Source organism: Ambystoma mexicanum, chromosome 8, assembly GCF_040938575.1.
Source record: "Ambystoma mexicanum isolate Mex_15411 chromosome 8, UKY_AmexF1_1, whole genome shotgun sequence".
Classification (NCBI taxonomy): domain Eukaryota; kingdom Metazoa; phylum Chordata; class Amphibia; order Caudata; family Ambystomatidae; genus Ambystoma; species Ambystoma mexicanum.
Window position 1 is genome coordinate 686,731,754 of NC_090929.1, and position 22,011 is coordinate 686,753,764.

General features: G+C 46.5%; 1 protein-coding gene across 1 annotated transcript in view; it reads right to left on the reverse strand.

Annotated features, from left to right (window-relative positions):
• Window positions 1–22,011, reverse strand: part of HIF1AN (hypoxia inducible factor 1 subunit alpha inhibitor) — an 879,315-nt gene that overhangs the window by 785,443 nt on the left and 71,861 nt on the right. The window contains exon 2 of the mRNA XM_069610488.1: window positions 6,465–6,712. Coding sequence (XP_069466589.1) covers window positions 6,465–6,712 — 248 coding nt within the window. The remainder of the gene's footprint in view (window positions 1–6,464; window positions 6,713–22,011) is intronic.

Below are 22,011 nucleotides of genomic sequence, written 5' to 3' on the forward strand. Positions count from 1 at the left end.
ACGCATATTCAGACCAAACAGGGTAGGTCCTGCGCAGGAATATATACGACAACCTGCAGAGACTCCATGTTATAGAGAATGTCGAGGGGAGCTCCTAGGAGGCGGCAATAATTTCACTGGATGCGGTGAAAGCCTTCAAATCGGTTAGATGGCCCTAGCTACTGGCGGTTTTGGAAGAATACGGAATTGGGCCTTATATCTGAGATGGGTCCAATTATTATACAGTGAGCCACTGGCACGAGCCAGAACTGGCGCGAGCATTTCAGAACAGTGGCAACTGAACAAAGGCACCAGACAAGGATGCCCGTGGTCCCCGATGCTTTTCATCCTAGCATTAGAACCCTTAGCGGTGTATTTAAGGCAGCAATATGGGGGAAGTGGGAATCAGCACTAAGGGAGGGCAACACTTGATATCGATGTATGCGGATGACATGCTGTTGTACCCGAGGTACCCAGAAGAGAATCCACAATACATTCTGGCAGTTATGGAGCAGTCTGCAAGGTTGTCTGGTATAACAGTTAACCCAAAAAAGTCAAGCATATTCCCCCTGGGGAGATATGTAGGAATGTCACAACAAAAACTGCCGGTACTACAGATAAAGTGGGAAACAGACGTTTAGATACCTTGGTATAGACGTACATCATAATACCGAAGTCGAACATAGGCAAAATACTGTGAAGGCGGTATCTAAAATAGAAAAAGGTATGGTATTTTGGTTCAAGTTGCCTTTTGCTATGATGGGAAGAGTGGCGCTATTAAAGATGGTAGTACTGACCAGGCTAGTACATTTTGCCAACATCCCACATATAATACCCAAACGATTCTTTTGAAAATAAAGAGCATATGCAGGGGTTTTATCCAGCATAATTGCAGGAATAGAATAGCGTTATGGAAGTTACAGAACTCTTATGAGCAAGGAGGCATTAGATTGCCAAACTTTGAAGTATACCGTCTGGCTAGCCAACTCCAATATGTAGCCAGGTGGCTATCAGAAGATCAAACACTCTAATCTAAACTGGTGAGGGCCGGATGCGCCCCTTACTTTTTGAATGAGCGGATGTGGTTGCCAAAACGACAGAGGGTGGGAGAGGGCAGACCACTAGACCTGGGAGGGAAGACGTGGCATAGAGCTTGCCAGTTAATGGAGAAACCGTCCCCATGTTCCCAGCAAATCCCGCTAGTGGTGCTAGCAGGACTAGAACATCAGAAAGAAGTGGGAACCGGTAGGCATAGTAACAATGGGGGACTTATGGCAAGATGGAAGCTTAAGGAGTTCGATACATTGGTGGAAGACACAGTTACAGCATATCACATATTCTAGGCTGGTGAGGATTATCAAAGGTACGTGGCCCGAAGCGGTGTTGGCCCAAAAGCCTGAGGGTCATCGAAACATTGTCTGAAGGGGGCCATGAGGTCTGCCGTATGTATGAGTTGCTGATGTTTAAGGTTGGGAAAGAGGTGGTCCAGACGAGACAGAACTGGGAGGAGGATGTGGGGGAATTCAATGGAAGACGGGCTGTGGGTCAGAGTGCAAGGATACCATAAAAAGGTATTGAGAAACAAGCGGTTGCAACAGGTTCAGTTATACATCACCCACGTCACCCAAAGAGCATACATGACCCCTGAGAAAATAGCACGGACATGTCCGAAATGTGGGGAAGTTAATGCTGGAGTGGTACATATGTTTTGGTCATACTCCGAAATAGGAGATGGAGGGAGGTGGCCCACGTCATGGCAGAAAAAGACGTGAGCTCCCATTGGGCGTGCCTGTTGGGAGGGTTCCCCAGGCCTTGTAGAGCTAAACACGTGAGCAAACTCAAAGACCTAGCGAATATACTAGCTAAACGTAGAATAGCGATGAGCTGGAAAGCGAGTAGAAATCCGCAGACGCAGGTCTGGTGGCAAGATCTTAAGAAATGGGCAAATGCCGAAACAACGGTATGGCACAAACCAGCAGGCAGGGAGAGTGGGGGGGGGGGGGGCGCGGAAGCAGACACGCTGGTCGCCTGGAGACAACCAATAGCGACACTATCAGTGTCAGACCGGGAAAGCCAAGGAGAAGATAGCCATTCAGGGGCGGAGTAGCAATGGAAACGTTGATAGGAGCAAGAACAGGAAGATCAAATGGTGCTGTAGGCTGGGGGTAGGGTGGAGTTGGGGGTGGGAGAAAATGCAACATGAAAGTGAACAGGAGAGTTAAATATGTACAATGGTTTGAGATGTATGGATGTCCTGTTAGAAAAATACAAAAATGTAAAAATAAAAAAACTCTGCTGAGCGAATGAGTCTAATTTTGTTTTCCCTCCGGTACACTACCTGGTAAGGAAGCTTCAGGCTTGCAACACTATCCGCTAGACTCTGCGATTTATCAAAATGTCCCTTTTACATTTTGAAATTACTTCCCTGATGTTCCAGACAGTATTTTAAAATGTTACAATACACGTAGAAAATGCCCATGGAATGGAAATATTTTCCCCTAAAGGGAAAGGTACCGTTTTAAGAACAGGACTTGGAGATTTGTTTAAAGAGTGCACTCAATTGGTACCTTATTACACTGCAGGGTATCCAAGGATATGGACAAGGCTAGAGCGTTCAGGACTAGTCTGCCCTAATATAAGGGAGGGTCTAGGCCTCCAGTCTGGCCCGCGGTCAGGCACTGCGACTGTCCTCTGCCATGTTAGAGGGCCAATGTAAGGTGACAAGGGGATCCTCCAAACATCACCAACAGGTCCAAAATCATCTCAAACAGGGTTTGGCACCTGTCCCCACGAGTCACGATCTTTATGGTTGCCAGAACCATGCAGGGGATCTCATGAAGTGTCTAATAGCCCTAAAGATAAGGGGTGTATCAGCCATTTTTACTCCCTAAAAATTGGTAGATCCTCACCAAAACAAAAATAAAAAAAAAATAATCGGAATAGGGAGTAAAATACTCCCAACAAAAAATAGGAAAAAAAGGCATGTAGATTCTTACACCGCTGCTTTCACCCTCACAGCTCCATGGACATGTTTGGCCCAGTAGTGCACTTAGTAGTTTCTTCCGGTGGTACCATTTTAACTGCCTGATACTTTTTTCTAATGTGTATGAATAAACAGGTAGAAAGAAAGAAAGATTATAAAAACATTTCAGTTTTTCAGTTAAAACATTTGTACCCAGTTATAAAATACTCTCATTGGCAACTGGATTTACAGTTTTACTCCCTTAAAAAATGTTTTACTCCCAACTTTAAAAAATAGGTAAAATGCTCCCACTACCAGATCTTATCTGGAGCAATGATGTCTAACATTGGCACATAGAAGAAAAAAACATTTAGGACAGTGGAAAAATGGGTAAGCTGCAAGAATTGAAAAGTGCAAAGATCTGCTATCCCAAGTGCTTTGGAGAGATTTAAGATTTGCTACATGTACATAGAAGTTAGTTGGTTGGTTGAGATTACATGCATGGCTTTTGAGCTTCCCTTTCCTTGCAAGCATGCTTCACATAGATTTTGTGCATCCCCAGCGTTATGTGCATTGTTATAAAAACCTTTGTTGTGTATGAGATTCTGTAAGCCTTTGGCATACTAGAAACGGTCAACATTTTCAAATGACAGAACAATCAGTAAGTCAAGAAAAGAAAAACGATCCGACATTACTTCCCACCCTTCCCACCCCCGCTTGTGAACAACCGGGCCCTGACCGGGCCCTGGTGATTTGGATTTTGGAAAGCACGGGTTCGGGACCATAAACCATGGGTAAACTGGCAATTAGGATTCAATGAATGTCAATCCATTTTTTAAAGATAAGTTTATTTTATTTATTGGACATTTGTATGGCGCCTATACACAAGTGTTTACCGAGGCCACAAGACAAGATGGGGTAGTGGGGCGGAGCTGTGCCGGGGGATAGGGGGACGTCAAGGGAACAACAAACAATTGTTATATTGGCCTAGTGGCAATCCTACCGTGCAAGTGCATGACAAAGGGGTTAAGTGCAAGAAGGCGGGGGTAGAGGGAGGGAGAAGTGCAAGAGTGGGCTGCCCAGAGGGCGGGTGTGTGAAAGTGCTAGGTGGCCCAAGGCGGCAAGGGTAAGAGGGAGGAAGAAGTGGACAAGGAGGATCTGGTTAGACTAGTGAGGGTAAGGGAGCCCAAAGGCAAGTGCTGGAGGGACTGGTAGGGGATCTGGCCCCTGTATGACTCTGAAGGGACCAGGCTCCAGTCACAGATGGGAGTTAGCACAAGAAAGGGAGAGGAAAGGAAGAGGAGAAAAGGAGTCTTGAGAAGTTTCCGGAACTTTAAGAAAATCTGGCTCAAGTGTGAGGGGGGCAGGGAGACTGTTCCGGAGGGTGGAACCAGCCGGGGAAAGGGATCTCCCTTCCCCGTCTGCTTGGAGAAACGTTTGTTCTGTAGAGAGTTGAAGAGGACTGAAGGACTCTGGCCAAGAGGTATTTAGGGAGGGAAAGCTGGATGTAGAGAGGTCCCAAGACGCAGACAACTTTGTGGATGATGCAAAGGGTCTAGAATTTGATCCTTGCGGCCAGTGGGGAGATTTTAGGGCTGGAGAGATGCAGTCCCAGAGTGTCAGGTCAAGGATAAGTCTTGTGGTCCTATTCTGGATTAGTTGCAGGGGGCGAAGGGAGGAAAGAAGATGATTGAGGAAGAGGTTGTTGTAGTAGCCCAGCCTAGAGAAAACGAGGGCTCTGGAGACGTTGAGCTTCTGGGGGAATGTGAGGAAAGGTAGAATGCCCCTGAGAATGTGCAACTGACAGTTCAACCTCTTGGCAAGGTCTGCGATGTGTGGAGAGAAAGCGAGTGAAGTCAAAGATGATCCCAAGGTTTTTTACATAACATACAAAACATACATGCCCTCCAAAATTATACATGGAAATCCTTTAACAATTAAGCAACATATTATAGAGGATTTTTCAAAAATGTAACCACTACACTACATATTTTAAAAACACTGTATAATCAATCATCTTAACATTTCACACCAGAAACCAATCAAAATATAAATCTTCAGTGTGTCACGTGCCAGTCTTCAGCCAATAGCCCCCTGTGCCCGGTGTGTCTAAACCAATCAGCTTACTTTAAATGCTGCAGAAACTATTGATCCAATTCAGAATCGCATTCAGAGTGAGTCGAGTGGTCCTGCCTGCCATTTTCCTCCCTGTCCTCCTCGCCTGACCTACCCCCCCTTCCAATGGAATTTCCTCTGCCCTCCCAAACTCCTCACGTTTTGCACACTGTGCTTACCGATATCCCAGTCTCACACATGCACAACCATCATCTCCAAAGCCCTGTGGCTCTCCTCCATTCATCTGCCTCCTCTCCCTGGCCAGCTCCCCCCATACACACCATGAAGAGGCTCCACTCACGCTTCCATTTCCAGGACCTCAAACTGCCATTAGACGCACTCTCCCGTTTTTGTAAAAGGACACTTAGCACCTCAGGGTTTGGCCCCAGTATGTTAATAGCAATGATCACCCATTCCATTTCACATTCTGAGTGGTAATGACCCGGTAACCTTGCTAAAAGGCATAATGTGCATTCAGGCCCATTATCTAGGGTTCTAGGTAGCTACTGCCCTGTATAGCCCCTATGGAACAGGTGATTACTTAATTAGCAACCAGGGCAATGACAGCTGACCCATCAATGTGCAGGAAACTGTCCAGAACTACCGGTAAAGGTCAGCATTCCACCATGCTTGCCACCATCTCCTCCCCTGTGCACTCCATTGTGCGCATTGCCTCTAGGACCCAGACTCACCGTCTCCCTCTGATCTCTTGGCGTCATACTCCAGGCCCCTGCTCCTCATACTGTCCCCAAATGGTACACTGCACCAACCCTCTAGGGTGGATGGAAATGGCTAAGTGGCTCTGCTCGGACACCCATTCCATTTCCATGACATAGTTTTTTCCCCACATTGCACCAGCTGTGTACATGCATGCTTGAAGCAGCCCATTGTTTTTTTTCCTTCAAATTGCTCTCAACAGCCTTGGACCAACCCTCGACATAACAATCATACCCACGTTGGCAGGCCATAAGTGGCACTGGGGTTTGGTGTTAAGGTCCTCTTGTCACTCAAACCGATAACTTGTATCCTGGCCAATCAAGCCACCTGCCATGGGTTTTACTGTTTACTTCGACCACTTTGTTGCTTTCAAGTTGTAGGTTTTATTGAGCAAAAGTATGATAGGGAATGAATTAAGCAAAGAATTCCAGTAGTCCTACTTGTAGCACCAAGTTGGCATAATTAGTGCTGTATTATTGGACGCCACATTTTGGCTAGTAGGACTTATACCCTGAATCAGGCCTAAACATGGTCTTTAATGGCAGTAGTCTGATAAAGCAAACTTCCCTCAAGATAGACTTTTTTTAAAAAAAGGAGCATTTTAAAAAGGGTACTTCTCTGCCCCAAACCACGCACTGGTAGTCTTACAAAAAGCGATCATTTCAGGGGCATACATGGTCCCATTGTTTACCTGCCCTCTCCTTCCTGTTGTATGTCCTGAAGCTTCTGCACAAAGTCCACAAACTTCATTTCCTCCCGCTGAGATTTGGGCTTAAAGTCCTTGAAATAAGCCATTTTCTTCTCATCATAGTATAAAAACTTGTGTCCATTAGTGCTGTAGACTGAGAAGTCCCCCGTTCCAATATTCTCCTGTAGGTAATCCAAGTCCCATTTCAGTGCAGTATACACCAGGTTTGTGTCTGTAAGCACCACAGGTTCCTAAATCAAAACACATCAACAAGGTTAAAAAAGAATTACATTTACTTCTGATCACTGCAGCAAAGTAAACAGAAATCACACAACTTCTTAATCAACAGAACTAATGACTATTGATTAATGGCTATTTGCTTGAACCTGTACGTTGAATAGCCTGCACTGGTCCTATGTAATGTCTTAATATGCAAACTCATCATGTAAGTTCCCCGTAACGGTTCCATGTAATAATGTCGCCACAAAAATCTCGCCATGCAAAAATATCGCCGAAATATGGCAGTTTTTTTTTTTGCCCCTGTCCCCATATATATGGTCACCCAAATAATATCGCCACGAGATTTTCCCGGCGATATTATTTACGGCGACCATATATATGGCGATATTATTACCTGATACCCCCGTAACCAAGTCGTTATCTATATAACAGCGCCACAATGCCACCGGCTGTTTGTGCGCTTTGTAAATGCAAAAACATAAAATAATGAGCCCTTTCCAAAGGTATATGCGACTAACATTGAAAACTGGTAACTTGGTTTTACAATGTTTAACAGTTTGCAGGTACAAGCTTTTCGCACCTTTCGCGGGCTCCTGCATGTCCTGTGTGCTAGTGCCAAGGAAGACCGTTGGCGCGGTCTGCTCCCAAACCACACTACTGGTGCCAGTATGTCTGGTAGTCATGAATGACAGGAACCACCATGGGCCACGATCGGCGTGCATGCAAGAGAGCAGCTCTTCCATTGGCTATCTGAGATTTCAGCGCAACCCGAATCTAATGGGCTCTGCATCCATTCTAAGTTGATCAACTGAAGTTCACACCGAACTTCAAAAGGAGCCAAATATCTTTAACGAAAGACCAGACTCGAGGAACCGCTGGTGGCGTGCTTGGAAGGTTTGGCACCCTGACACTGCTGCTGTTATCCTGTCGGACCACTGCTTTTGCAATGTACCAAAAAGGCCTGCAAGGGCGCGTCACCCCTTTGGAGTAGTGGGAACAACTACTCTCTGCACCTCCTACTTAACCTTGCAAAGAGCCCCTTTGGAAGTGTTCCTGGACCATGCAGTCAACTGTCCAGCTCGAACCCAGGATATCGCACAGCAACGCCGCCATCCTGAGTTCAGACTAGAGACTTTGGAAATCGCTTACTTGTGGTCCTGGTCCCTCTTCCGCCAAAACCCGTTGTCCAAGATCATCTGGGTCGCAATTGATGAGTGCGCCACAACGCGAGCATTTGCGGTCCCTGTGTCGCCCGCTGTGGTGACTAAGTTCCTGCAGACCTGCCCTACCGTGTCCTGAGACGTGCAGCACCGGAACTATCCTCCTCATTTCTTCGAGAGCCGAGTAAAGGCTACTGTCCCGCAGTTGTGGAGAGCCGAAATGTCCTGAAACTGCAGAGTTGACACCTGCGAGCGAAGTGGACTAGACTGCCAAAGTTTGGTCTGGACTGTGTCGAGTGTCGGCAAGTACTTTCATCACTTACCGGTGGCCCCCTGGCACATCCATCCCTTTTTCCGCACGAGAATCCCTCAAAAGATAATCACCTTAGCTGGGCTAGCCTGCGCTCCCCAGCTATTTCCAAATTCCCAAAGTCACTATCCACAAGGGTAGACCCTCCTCTAGGAATAGAACTATTCTTCATCGCCTCAAGCCCCTTCCTGAGCAGCTACAGCCTCTTGAAGAGGACCTGCCGTTAGGAAAAGCTTCCATTTATGTGTAATTTTACCTCCATTTATGAACCCCCCAATCATTTGCTGTTGTCTGACCATCTTAGCCTGACTATCTTAGCCTGAATTTTTCCAGTGGAACCCAGCCTTCTGCTGTACTCCGCTGGGCTTTTGCTCATTTCGTTATGGGGAAACTGACATGCCCTTAAAACAGTCAGTACTGGGAGACTTTGTTTCCCTTAGTCTTTCACTTTGTTGCTATTCTTTAGCAACATCTTTATCAGTGAAAAAAGTACCTTACAGTACAGTGCACATGGGTCTCATTTTTAAGGCCCTAGACACCCTCAAAGGGTTTTTCAGTGAATGTACAAATGTGCCTTGGACAGAGCTGGTGGCAGCTGTACATTTCATGTATTTCGAGTTTGGCCCTGCACAGTGGGCAGTGCCTAAAATGGCCATGCCACAAGGTCCTTTGTTCTGTCCTTTGGCCATCTTGTCCCTTTGACTTCCCCAGGTTGAGCAGACCCAGGAAATTCCTCACTTGGTAATGCAGACACCAGCACAAACCAAAGAATGACTGGGACCACCATGGTCTGCGATTGGTCCACGTCTGGGATGGCTGTATGTGAGCAGATCTCTTATTGGGTCCTCTTCGTTTTGGCACGAAGGAGATTCTGGATAAGAGAAGACATCTTACACCCATTCCAGGTCGATCTCTTGAGTTCACACTGAACCTAGGAAAGGACCAAGTATCCTGAAAGCAAGAAGCAGAGCCGAGGAACTGCTGGTGACCCACTGGAATAGTGGGACTAACTATTCTCGGCACCTCCAACTTAACCTGTAAACGAGCCTTCTCGGAACTATTCCTGGACCACCCAGTGACCTGACTAGCTTGCACAGGACCTTTGCGGTGGAACCGCCGCCGTCTCGAGTTGACGAGTATTTGGAGAAGATCTGGGTGTAAGGCACTCTCCAGCTGAGTTTTGTACACCTAGCATTCCTAGGTCTGGAATTAAGAGAGTATGCCTGAACCTGAGCATATGTGGTCACTGTGCTGCCCAGCTGTGGTGAAGAACTTCGTGGGTGCCTTGCTGCTGTGCCCTCAGACTCACTGCAAGGGAATTGGCCTGATCCCTTCATCAGGAGCAGAGAAATCACCACTGTTGCTCCACGGAATCATCCCTGGAATGCAGCCCCTGAAAGCCGCAGAGCTGCGCAACTGCAGGATTTGAACCTGTGACCTAAGTGGACTCGACCGCTGAAGTTTGGTTCGGAGTGCACTGAGGGTCGGGAAGTACTTGCAACCCTTACCGGTGACGCCTGGCGCATCCATCCATCTGTACGCACAAGTGTCCCCTGAGGGCCACTCTTCTGTATCGAGGTAGCCTGTGCTACCAAGCTACTATTCCCAACTCTTGGATCCTGTTCTGCCCTCTTGGGGAGACCCTTCTTGAATAGTGGGGATTATTCTTCACTGCCTCACCCACCTTCCTGAGTCGCTACAGCCCCTTCAAGACACTCCGTTTTGGCTCAACCGCACGATCGCGTGCATCAGCACCGAAAGTACTTTTGAGCACAAGGCTCCACTCATTTTAGGGATTGGACTGCCTCTCAGGGTTTGAATAGCGAAGGACTGCCTAATCGATATTTGCACAGTATGCTCCCTTTCTTTACAGGTTCTGGACCCTTACTGTGTACTATTCCTTTAGGCCATTGGTGACTGTATATATGTTTAATAGTAGTGTTGTGTTAGTTATTACTGCTGAGATTTGCTTTGTGTACGATTTAAAAGTCCTTTAATAAATGTATGTGTATTTTTGATAGATACACCTGACAGAGTAATCTGTAGTGTCATTTAATGCGTGTGCTCATTGGGGGCTTTTGAGCACCATCACTGCTACCGAGACAGAGTCCTGACCGCCGCCAATGCTACCTTGATTGGTCTGACTTGTCCAGAAGATTACCCTGTTCCATGAAACTAGGCTGGCTTTCTGAACCTCTGGCCACTAGGTCAGAGTTGAACACCCGGGTGGTTTTTTTTTTTTTTTTTTTTTTTTTTTTTTTTTAAAATGCACAACGTTAACTCACTACTGTACTTTAAACGCAAGGCTCCTCACTTCGTATGACTGGACTACACAAGTTCGGTATGGACTATGAACAACTGGCTAATTTTATATATGTGTTGAACTGACCCCTTTCTGTTGCAGGTTGTGGTTATTTTCTGCTCCATCATCAGCATTAGCCTAGACGCATTATTGTATATAGGTTACATAGTGAATAAGCATGTGTGGTAATTGTTTTCTTGATAACTGTGGTTTAATCGTTTGTTATAAAGGCTTATAATGTGTTTTTGACATACATCTGTCTATGGGTAATCTGTGGAGTTTTACTGTGTGCTCATTGTGGGCTTCCGATCACACTCGCCCCTCCTGACACTTCAGTCTTCATTAGGAGTTTGTCGGTCCGGAAACAAGGGTGCCAGTAAGCTCAATAGCCCCCTTGTTTTCGGATCGGCAAATCTCAAGTTTGCCTGCCGTGGCCGCGGTGCCCAACAGGTCTGACCCTGCCGGGGGCAGCAGTCATGATAGGCAGACCCATCACGGAAGCACCAGCACAGTTAGACAGCACAGTTAGAAATGGTGTGGTGCTTCCGTGTCCACATTCCCGAAAGAGTCCTATGGGAGTCTATGGGAATGGGGACTTACAATTTACCAGCGCCTGATTTCCCAGGCCGCCGGACTCGTCCGGTGGCACCGGGAAATCAGGCGCTGGTAAAATATTACGGGTCCGGCAGCAACCTGCTAGTAGCTTCGACAGGGTTACCGCCAGACCTGTAATAAGGCTCTTAGTCTTGACTGCCTGCCAAGCTACAGTAGATTGGTCTGGTTGGTCCAGCAGGTTCCCCTGTTACAATAAACTAAGATGGCCTCCTAAACTACTGCCCACCTGGTCAGAGTGTAGAAATCAATCTTAACAGTGGGCGGGTTAGAGTGAGGGGGGGGAAGGTTATGAGCAAAAATACAGGGGTGCCTAAAAAATGTAAATAAAAATAATTTAAAAAAGACTAATGTCACCATCAGATCTACACATTTATTTTCAAAAGGCAGTAGCTGCCTTAGAATCAAAGACACTCCCCCTCCCACCCAGGCTGAGTGACGATACCAAATACAAAAATGTACACATTTTTTTAAAAAAAAGAAAAGAGGACAAGACACATTGCAATTAAGCAAGACTACCCAGGGAGACAGGTCTGATTGAACAATAATGGCCCAGAGTATGGTGCAGTTACCAGTCTATCAATCCCGCCACCACAGGTATATTACAATTACTAGCAGCAAGCACATGGGACGGAAATAGGCAAACACGTTTAGATGCTGTAGCATCTATAACAAGTGCAAAGACTCTCCAGTAAAGTAAATGTCTTTATTAGTATAAGACCTAAAGCACAGAGATTGCAGTAACACTTTTCATCCTCGGGTGCTTTATATCAAATGACCAGTGTCCTCATCTCCCCAAACATTCCTAGATTCAACTCTAAACATTCTAACCCAGGCTGGGTGATAGCTGCCTCAGTGCTAGCTGCCTCAATGCGCCAATAAATATTCAACTATACAGCACACCTCCTTTCATTTGTACCATCAAAGGACTTCCGTTTTGAAGATAAAGGGATAAAGGAGAAAAGAGGGTGGGGAAAGATGTCAGGAAGAAGGCGCAAATATCGATTATACACAATTACAGAGGCAGGAACCACTGCAACATACAAGAAAAAAAGTTAACAAACTCTGAACACACCAACCTTCATCAGTCTCTACTCTTGTTCCAGACCTCACCTCCTGCCAGGTGCATAGCACTGCCATGATAGTACACAACAGTCCTGCGCCCAGCAAACGTGGAATCAAATTTTCTGATCTTCCTTTTAGCTTAATTTTGAATCAGTCGCCAGTAGACAGATCTCTGGACTTCCACTCATGCTTAGCATCATACCAGGACTTGGATGTCTCTCCACACTCGCTCATCCTGCCTCCTACCGACTAGTCTTGGCGTCAACCATCTTGGAGCGATTCAACCAACCTTGTTAATGATGCGTTCGGTTCACGACCTCTCATAAATCCAACGCGGGAGACACGTGGTAGGGTGAAGAGTCACCCTGTAGTAAAACTGCTTCCAAATCATTTCTCACTGCCAATCTCTATTGTTTCGAACAGTCAGTCTACCACCATCCATGACCATCCGGCTGAAACGTTCAACACACCCATTACTTTGGGTATGGCACAAAGCTGTTTTCATTCAATCCCGACTAAAAGTCCTTCGACACAGACTGTGGCCCATTATCACGGATAACTTGGGCCAGCCAACCCTCCCTCCAGGACACATTCTCCAAAAATGATCACATTCTTGACGGTGAGTTCCCCAAGGACCCCTACCTCAGGCCACTTAGCTCTAAAACAAGAAAAGTTCAGTGGGCCAAGAAAATCGCTATGGTCCCCCATGGTACCTTGGGTAATTGTGGGATGACCATGGGGGCACCCTGGTTCCCAGAACATTGTCGCAGTCGCCACATTCATCACACTCCAACACGCATCTCAATACATTCGTCCATATGCAGCAACCAAAAATCCAACCAAATCAAAGACCTAGTCCTGCAGATGCCCATATGGGCCTCATGACCTAGTTCTACAACCGACTGCCTCATGCCATGCAGGACCAATAATCTTGTCTCTGCTCTCTCCCATCTCTTCCTCACCCATTAATGGTGGCATTCGTGGGCGGTCCTCTTGGCCTCCCTTCCACTCCTCCAAGACCATCATTAATGTCTATCTGAATGGCACCGTCTTGGTCCAGGGCCCTCAGCTCAATCTCCTCCTTTTCAATAGGCATCTCCCGCGTCTTATCAACTTGCTTCCTTCACTCCTACTAGCACCTCTCTGGCGCCTCCGCCACTTGCTGCCTCTGCCACCTCTCTGGCACCTCCCTCCACCTCTGCCCACTCCCGCTGGGTGTATGTTCCCAAAGCCAGAAGACTTTCAAATGTGGCAACCTGTTAGACATCGCTACTTTAACTCTTGCTCTGCTATCAAACACTTCTCTGACATCTGCCACCTCCTCAAAGAACTTGACCTGGGTGTCCTTGCTCTGACAGAAACTTGGTTCACGGCCAGATCTGTCATGAGTTTTGACATTCTACTCCCTGATGGCTACAAGATCCCATCCAAAACCAGAACCAACTGACCCGGAGGTGGAGTAGCTCTGATCTTTCCGGAGTGGGTCTCTGCTTCAGTCATTCCTACTCCTTCGAATTCATTCATTCATATTTTTTCCTCTCTCAGACTCGCGCCCCCTCCCTCTCTCAGACTCCCGCCCCCTCTCTCTCCAGGACTCGCGCCCCCTCTCTCTCCAGGACTCGCGCCCCCTCTCTCTCCAGGACTCGCGCCCCCTCTCTCTCCAGGACTCGCGCCCCTTCTCTCTCTCCAGGACTCGCACCCTCTCTCTCTCCAGGACTCGCACCCTCTCTCTCTCTCGGACTCGCTCTCTCAGACGCTCTCCGACTGGCCACCATCTACAGGCCACCCGGCCAGGTTGCCCTCTTCTTATCAGAGAGGGCTGACTGCTCTCCTCTCCTTGCCTAGACCGCTCAACAACTTCTCCTCGATACCTCAACATCCACCTGGATGTTTCTAATCCCTCCTATGGACACTGCCGCAACCTCTGCACACACTTTCCATTCTACCCTCTGGTCCGACACTCTGCCGGACACAACCTGAATGTTCTCATCTCTCTTTGACTGACCACTTTCCGCTCACCTCTCACCTGAAATAGTCCCTCAGGCTAAACCCACCCCAGCACTGCCACCCACCTTCTCTGTCATTCGGCCCATGAAGCGTCTCTCAGTGGATGCCTTTGCTGCTACCTTCTTTGCTTCTCCTACACCTGCGGCTGACTGACACTCTGACACAGCTCTCTCTAACCTGCATCATTCTTTCTCCAACGCTCTAGGCATCCTTGCCCCGGTCATGAGAATCTGTCTGTAGCCTACCTCCAAGTGCAACTCTTGGTAGGACTCAAGACCTCTACGCCCTGAAAAAATGCCGGGTAGCTGATAAAAAGGGCAGGGCTTCAGGCGTAGCCTCTGACAAACTGGCTGCCGCCTGCTCCAAAGGCAATACAGACTATCTGCCCTGTCCACAAAGAGTCCACATCCAAGACCACATCTCTGCAGTCTTGCACACAGCCGAACTCTAAAATCTGCAAGGAGCCGCCCAATCCTTCTGAGTCTCTACCTCTCCCGTTCCATCCCAGGCCCTCTGTATGTCTCTAGCTTCTTAATTTCTCCACTACAACTCAGGACATCCTGTCCTCCCTCTCCTCTTCCTTTCCCTCTCTCGGCTCCACTCTGGGCATCTCTCCCTCTCCAGCTTTCTCCTCCTTCACTCCGACAACAGCAGACAATGTTTCTAGACAACTTTGATCCATAAAAGGGTCGCCCAAACAGGTGCTCTCCTGCTGCTCCAGAACCATCAAGGACCACATGGACACCCTCACTCCAGCCTTGGCCGATTTCTGCAAACACTCCTTTGCCACTGGAGCTTTCCCCTCTCTCCTCAAGCATTCTCTCGTTAAAAAGCATTCTGCTGACCCTACATGTCTGGCAAATTATCGCCTGATCTCCATCACTCCTTTTCTGGGCAAACTCCTGGAAAAGCTGCCCATCTCCCAGCTTACTCTCCACACTGAATCTGCTAGTTGTCTCCATGACAATAGGTGTGGCTTCAGAGCAGCCAGAGGCACAGAAACTGCTCTCCTGAACACCTGTAAAGATTTGCTCTCTAATCCAGCTTTCCCTCTGTCCTGATCTTCATTGACCTTTCCTCTGCGTTTGACACTGTCAATCACGCCATCCTGATGATTCGACTCCGTGAGAAACTGGGGATTACAGATCTATTCTTGGAGTGGTTTATGATCTTCCTAGACTGACCCTTCGAGGTCCAACTTGGGTCCTCTCTCTCCCCCACCTGTCTCTCCACATGTGTTCTCCCCCCACGGCTCCAACCTCTCACCCTGGCTCTTCAATGTCTACTGGGTCCCCTTGGCCCACCTGATATCTCCCATCTCAACTTTCAGTGTTATGTGGATGGGACTCAGCTCTCCTTCAGGCTCCCCTCAGCCTCCTCTCCTCCATCGCTCATTCTGGACCGTCTATCCGCGATTCAGGATTGGTGCGCTGCCAATGATCTCTGCCTTAATGCCAGCAAGACAGAGATCCTTCTCACTGGGACGCCTGCTCCCGATTTCCCTCTCTCACTCTGGCCGCCCTCCTTGAGCCCTCCCCCTTCGTCATCCAGGGGGGCAAAAAACCTTGGCAACCTCTTCGACTACACCCTCCCCTTCTCTCTGCACATCACAGACCTTGCCAAGAAGGCCCACTACCAGCTGCACCTCCTCAGAGGTCTTCTTACTTTTCTCACTTTCCCACAGAAGCTCAGCATCTCCAGAGACCTGGTTCTCTGTAGGCTGAACTACTGCAGCAGCCTTGTTCTCAATTTGCCTTCCTCTACCCTTTGCCCTATGTAACTAATCCAGAACAGAACTGCTTTAACTGTAAACCTACAATCCCCCTGCCTCCTTGCACTTCCCCGTCCCTCTCCCTGGCACTCCCCCCCCGCCCACCCCAACCTTCTCACTTACCCCTGCACTTTGCACTGTCACACTTGCCCCATCTGAATGACCAGATCTAGTAAGATAATTTGTCTTGTCCTCCCTCGGTCTTCTCTCCCCGTCTTGTTGCGCCTAGAAACACTTGTGTACAGGTGCGTTATAAATGACATAGATCATAACAATCTTTGGTCCCTCCAAATTAACTCTCCTTCCATGCAGCCCTAGAGATAAGGGGTATACTGGCCACCTCCCTAAAAATAAGTAAATACTACCAAAAAATAAAGCTAGGGAGTAAAAATAATCCCAACAAAAAATAGGAAAAGGACACGTATGACATTGTGCTCCTGCTTTCACCCACACAACTCCACGGATATGTTTAGATCAGCAGTGCACATAGTACCACAGGAAGAAACTATTATTAAGGCCTGATTGGAAGAAGTAAACATATATCTTAACGTGTGTGAATAACTAGCTGCACAGGAATAATGATTACAAAACATTTCTTTTCCAGTTAAACATTTTTTACTTGCATATAAAATACTCCCATTGGGAATTGGACTTAGATATTTTACTCCCTAAAAAAAAAATTCTACTCCCAGCTTTCAAAAATAGGGAATCCAATACTCCCACTTCTAAATCTTATCTGGAGTAGTGCATCCATGTTCAACTCATCCTGGACCATTTTGAACTCGCTCACACTCTCAATTAGCACCCTACTACCTGCCGTCCATTTATCCTCGACCAGTCGTCTGACTTCTTGGTAAACCTCATCTTCTGAGTATGCCGCCACCACTCACTCTCTCTCTCTCTCGCCCTCTTGGATTCTTCTACTGAAAATGTGTTCCTGGCATCACCCCCCACTAGCATAACAGAATCCTCTTCCTCAAACACAGGATGTCTCGAAAGGGCATCGTCAACAACACTGTCCTTGCCATGCAACGTTCCACTATGAAATGTAAACTCTAGAGTCTGGTGATGCACTTTGAGATCCTTCTCGAAACACCATCCAGGCCTTTTTTGTTGAAGATCGCTACATGGAGTTTATGGTCGCACTGAACCAAATATGCCCTGACAAACAGATTTATCCAAAACCTTATGATATCCAATGACTCCTGTTCAATGACAGTAGCGAGTCTCAACTTCTTTGAGTGTGCTAGAAGCAAATGCAATAAGGAGTCTCCTCTTGTGTGAGGACTGCCCCTCGACCAAACTCGTTGAAAGTATGATATTGGCTCAGTCTCTGAAGCCTTGCAATACTGTGGCATGCGCGAGATCATGCTTCACCCGCACAAATTTATCCTCAGACATAAGACCACTCGAATCTGAAACCCTTTCTAATGAGTTTCCTCATAGCCACAGCCTTGTTTATAAACCCCTTAAACTGTTAACCCCTTAACAAATGGAGTAATATTTGATCCTACCCAAGAACGAGGCCACGTCAACTTTATTCTTGGGCGATGTCAACTCTGATGGCTTTGACCCTACTGAAATTAGGATGCATGCCATCCTTAAACAGATTATAGCCCAAATAATCCACAGTGAATTTACCAAACTTGAATGTATCTAGGGTCGAGGTCAGGCCTTGCTCGTCCAGACTCAACACTTTTAACATGGAGTCATGTTCTGCCCTATCTCTAGCCCACACTAAAATGACATGATAAAATTTCACTCCAACCAGATCTCCAAAAATGCTGTGCATCACCTTCTGTAACACACTGACCACCGAAACTGACCCGAACGGTATCCTGATGCATCTAAATCTACCAACATGTGTAATGAATGTGAGAATGTCATATGAGGCTGTATGCATGCAAATCGAATGTTGACGCGAGGTCTAGGGAGCATACCTTCGAGGCAACCAAATAAGTGATCACTTTCCTCATTTTGGGGCAAAGGAAATCACTCAGTGACTGACCTCCTTCAGATATGGCCCCATTGCTCTTCGACCACCACAATGGTACTAACCCATTCTGGAGCCTATGTACATTGAATAATACCCTCTCTAACCATCCTTTCAAGTTCTAACTCAACGTCCTTCCTGAACTACATGGGAATCGACCTGAGTTTAGCAATAGAAGGGACAGCCCTCTTCTTGAGTTTAATCTTAAGGATGAAACCCTTGAGACAGCCCACACCATCACCAAGTACCTTGGAAGCCCAATTAGAGACACACACTCAGAACTTCAAACTCTGACATCTCATTTCTACACCCATTGTGCACCTGCTCTGGGGCACAGGGATCCAGTTTTATCCGGTTCCATGTAATAATGTCGCCACAAAAATATCGCCATGCAAAAATATTGCCGAAAAATGGTCGTTTTTGTGGCAACATTATTGCATGGAACATGCGGGGGACACCCCCGCAACCCCTGAATTTTTTTATTTTTTATTTTTTTAAACAATTTTTTTTGCCCCCGTCGCCATATATATGGTCACCCAAATAATATCGCCACGACATTTTCCCGGTGATGATATTTACGGCGACCATATAAGTGGCGATGTTACCCGATACCTTTTATCCCCATTGAAGCTTGGCAGTTCCATGAAAGGATGTCATCACCCACATTCACTACAAACACTCAGCTGACTATGCTCTTACCCTTGAACAACAACTTGGCTTTCAACTCACCAATGATCACGATTGGGTTCTCACCATACGCGTGTGCCTTGACATTGGCTTCCTTCAACATGCATTTGGAAAGTTCATTTTTCCACAACTGCTTACTAATCAATGTATAATCATTTCCGCTGTTTATGCCAACACCATTAATCTCAACCATTGTTTGGGGATTTTTAATTCTCACCTCACAAATTGCATCACCACTTTTACAACATATAACCCATCATAAACTTCATAGTCGTCATCACAAACATTTTCAATGACCAGCCCGGAGCGACTACCTCTCACCCTGCAGCATTTCACCAAGTGACCCTTTCTACCACACAGCCTACGCGCCACATAAATAGCAAAACATTTTGCAATTGCGAGTTCCTTCCTTGCAGGAGATGTCGTTTCTCGCTCTCCCCTTATCTTTGGTTCTCCCTTCCGAGTCTGTCTCCAATAACATCCTTCCTAGATTGAAATCTTTACTGAGGACTTATCCCTGCCTACTAGATTGGTCTCTGGAGATGCCTTTGCACCCTTTGAACGTTATCTGCACAATTCCCTGGTGCATGAGGTAGTAGGTAGTATGTTCTACTTGTTTGGTCATTTCCACAGCCCATCAAGATTAGGGTCTTTCTCCCTGCAGAGTGCCTCTCGCACTAACTGGTCTCTCAAGTGTTCCTCCAGGAAACATGGTTTGAATTGGCATTTGACTGCTAAACCCCTCAGGACTGTCATGAACTCTTTGATGCTCTCGTCCTTCTGCTCCCTAGTAGAAAATGGATTCCAAGCAAGGATTTTTTCTTTGTTTAACTTCAAAGTGTCTGTCGAGGCTGGTCTCAAAAGTGTTCAAAGCCAACCCATCTTCAGTTGTGGTATAAGGGAGTCTTTTCAATATTTCCTGGACCCCATGCACAAGTAGAAGCGCATCTTTACGCTCCTATCAGTAATTTGGTCCGTAGACAAGCACAAACTTTAGAAAGTCTTCTTTCCAATCTTTTCATCTCATCATAGGCTCACCACCACCCTGGAGCAAGAACAGAGCGAGACCTGGAATGTTCACCATGAGATGTTGGTAACCTTCCTTATTACAACTGTTAGTGTGTGCCCTTGCAGAGTAAGCACTTCTCATGGGGAAATTGCACAGCATACACTACCAACTGAAACACATAAGTGTGTAACTATAATCCACTTTGACAAAGACGATGGCACTCATTTATGCCAGTTATCATAGAAACCAGGATGGTCGCCGTGCACCCTTGTACTGAAATATGTCCTTTCCTCCAATCTTTCTCCATGCAAATGTTTACCAAGATTGCCCAAACAACCAAAATGGCTGCCACGTTTCTCCATGCTCAAGATGTTCTCCGTTTTTTCCACACGCACCGCTCGCGCTGGCATTCAAAACCAAGAGCACGTGCATGCCCCACAGATCACTCTAAGGGCTTGTGCTGTGCACCCAACTCTTCCACCCCCAAAACCGACACTGACAGTGCGGCGGTGGCAGGTCTAGCACCAAACTGTCTCGGGCACTGCCCTCCAAGCGGAACGGCACACCCCCACCCCCCCGACGTGAGCGCCAGATGCGTTCCAACTCTCTTCACCAGCCTGTTGCAGATCCACACAATGGCAGTTCACAATCCATGTCCTCAGCAAAAGACCACTCAAACCATGGGTTCGCTTGCTGCTCCCCTCCACTGCAGTCACAGAGCAGCAGCTCGTTGCCACTATAATAAATGGGAAGACTCTCAAAAAGGACCATGTCTTTATTAGTATCAGACAAAGCAGAGACACTGAAGTAACACCTTTCATCCTCAAGTGCTTGACATCAACTGGCCTAGATCTCTCCCAACATTCCTAGATTCAACTCTAAACATTCTAACCCAGCCTGGGTGATGCTGCCTCAATGTACCAATAAATATTACACTACACAACAGCGCACATCACATTTCTATGACAAAATGTGGGTGAATTGCAGGACTGAGGGCAAAAAAAAATACAACAGGATGAGGTGGAGCAGCCCAAACAAAGAGGCGGAAAGGCAGGGGGGTGAAGTATCTGGCCACAAGGGAGAGTGGGCCGCAGTTTAGAGAGCATGGAAAGCATTGAATGGAGGATTCTTATTGCCAGGCCTCCAGTTAAAGTGCGTACTAGGCCTTTTTACGCATGAAAATCTTATACGACAGCTCTATTATTTTCCTGTGTACATTTACACCCAAGTTTAGAGAAGAGGGCAGTGCAAAGGTCAGATTACTTGACAGAAACCAGAACACTTCATGTGATTTTTTTTATCTACATGGATATTTAAGGCATGGAGAAAAGTCTCTGAAACAGAATGTATTTCTCTGAAGCCTTTCAGAAAAAGAAACTGCACACTGTGATAAAAGGAATGGTTTCTTTCCATGCAGCTTCTGCTGTGGTGTGTGGAGCAAACAGAAGCACTGTGTATTACACAATTGTATTTCTCAGAGTTTTGGTGCTATGTGCATAATCATGCGGAGGCAGATCATTTTTACACTTATAATTTAATTTACACTCTAATTATAAAAAGTGTGTAAAATGATGACTATGCACAGTCTAGTTTACATCCATTCAACCTTGCAGTCAATGGGGGGACATTATTATAAATGGCCAGTGGCAGCAGAGTCTTTGCTCAAGGGTGAGCGTCATTACACCAATCACCTGTGTTCTAGCCTCTTAAATCTTCAAGACTACAATAAAAACATCCAAAACCTGACTCTCCAGGAAGTGCAAGCTCTGTTCAAAAACCAACAAATGAAAGTTACATTTGTAATTGAAATAGAAACTCAGCAAAACCTATCCCTGTGATAATTCAGATAGGTATTTAACTTCATGTAGCGCTTCATAGGTGGTTCGTCCAACATCTAGGCAATGTGATTATTGCACCTCAGTCAATGCAGTTCACTGACCTCTGAAGGATGTAAGCCAATAAGATAGCTCAGCCGGTTGAGCACTTCTGAATGCAATCTGTGCATGATCTGTAGGTTGCAGGTTCGAATCCCAGCAAAGCTAACTCAGCCTTTCCTCCTTTCGAGGTCGATAAAGGAGTACCGACTTCGGTATGGTGATAATTGTTATAAATATGTTCGTTCAATGTATACCGCATTGCCAAAAGCGCTACATAAATAACCACTGGACCATGCGATTGGGTATAGAATTTAGCATGGAGTGCTTGCCTCTCTGCACTGTTGTATCATAACATTGGCATACCATCAGGTAGTAACAGCTCGAGGAAATGAGGACTTTCATTAAACATCAAAAGACAATTTTGCTATTGAACCTCAAAATACTCAATACTATTCATGCTTGCTTTACTGTGTAATTGGCTAGGTTTTTGTATTTTCAACATTTAAATATATACAGG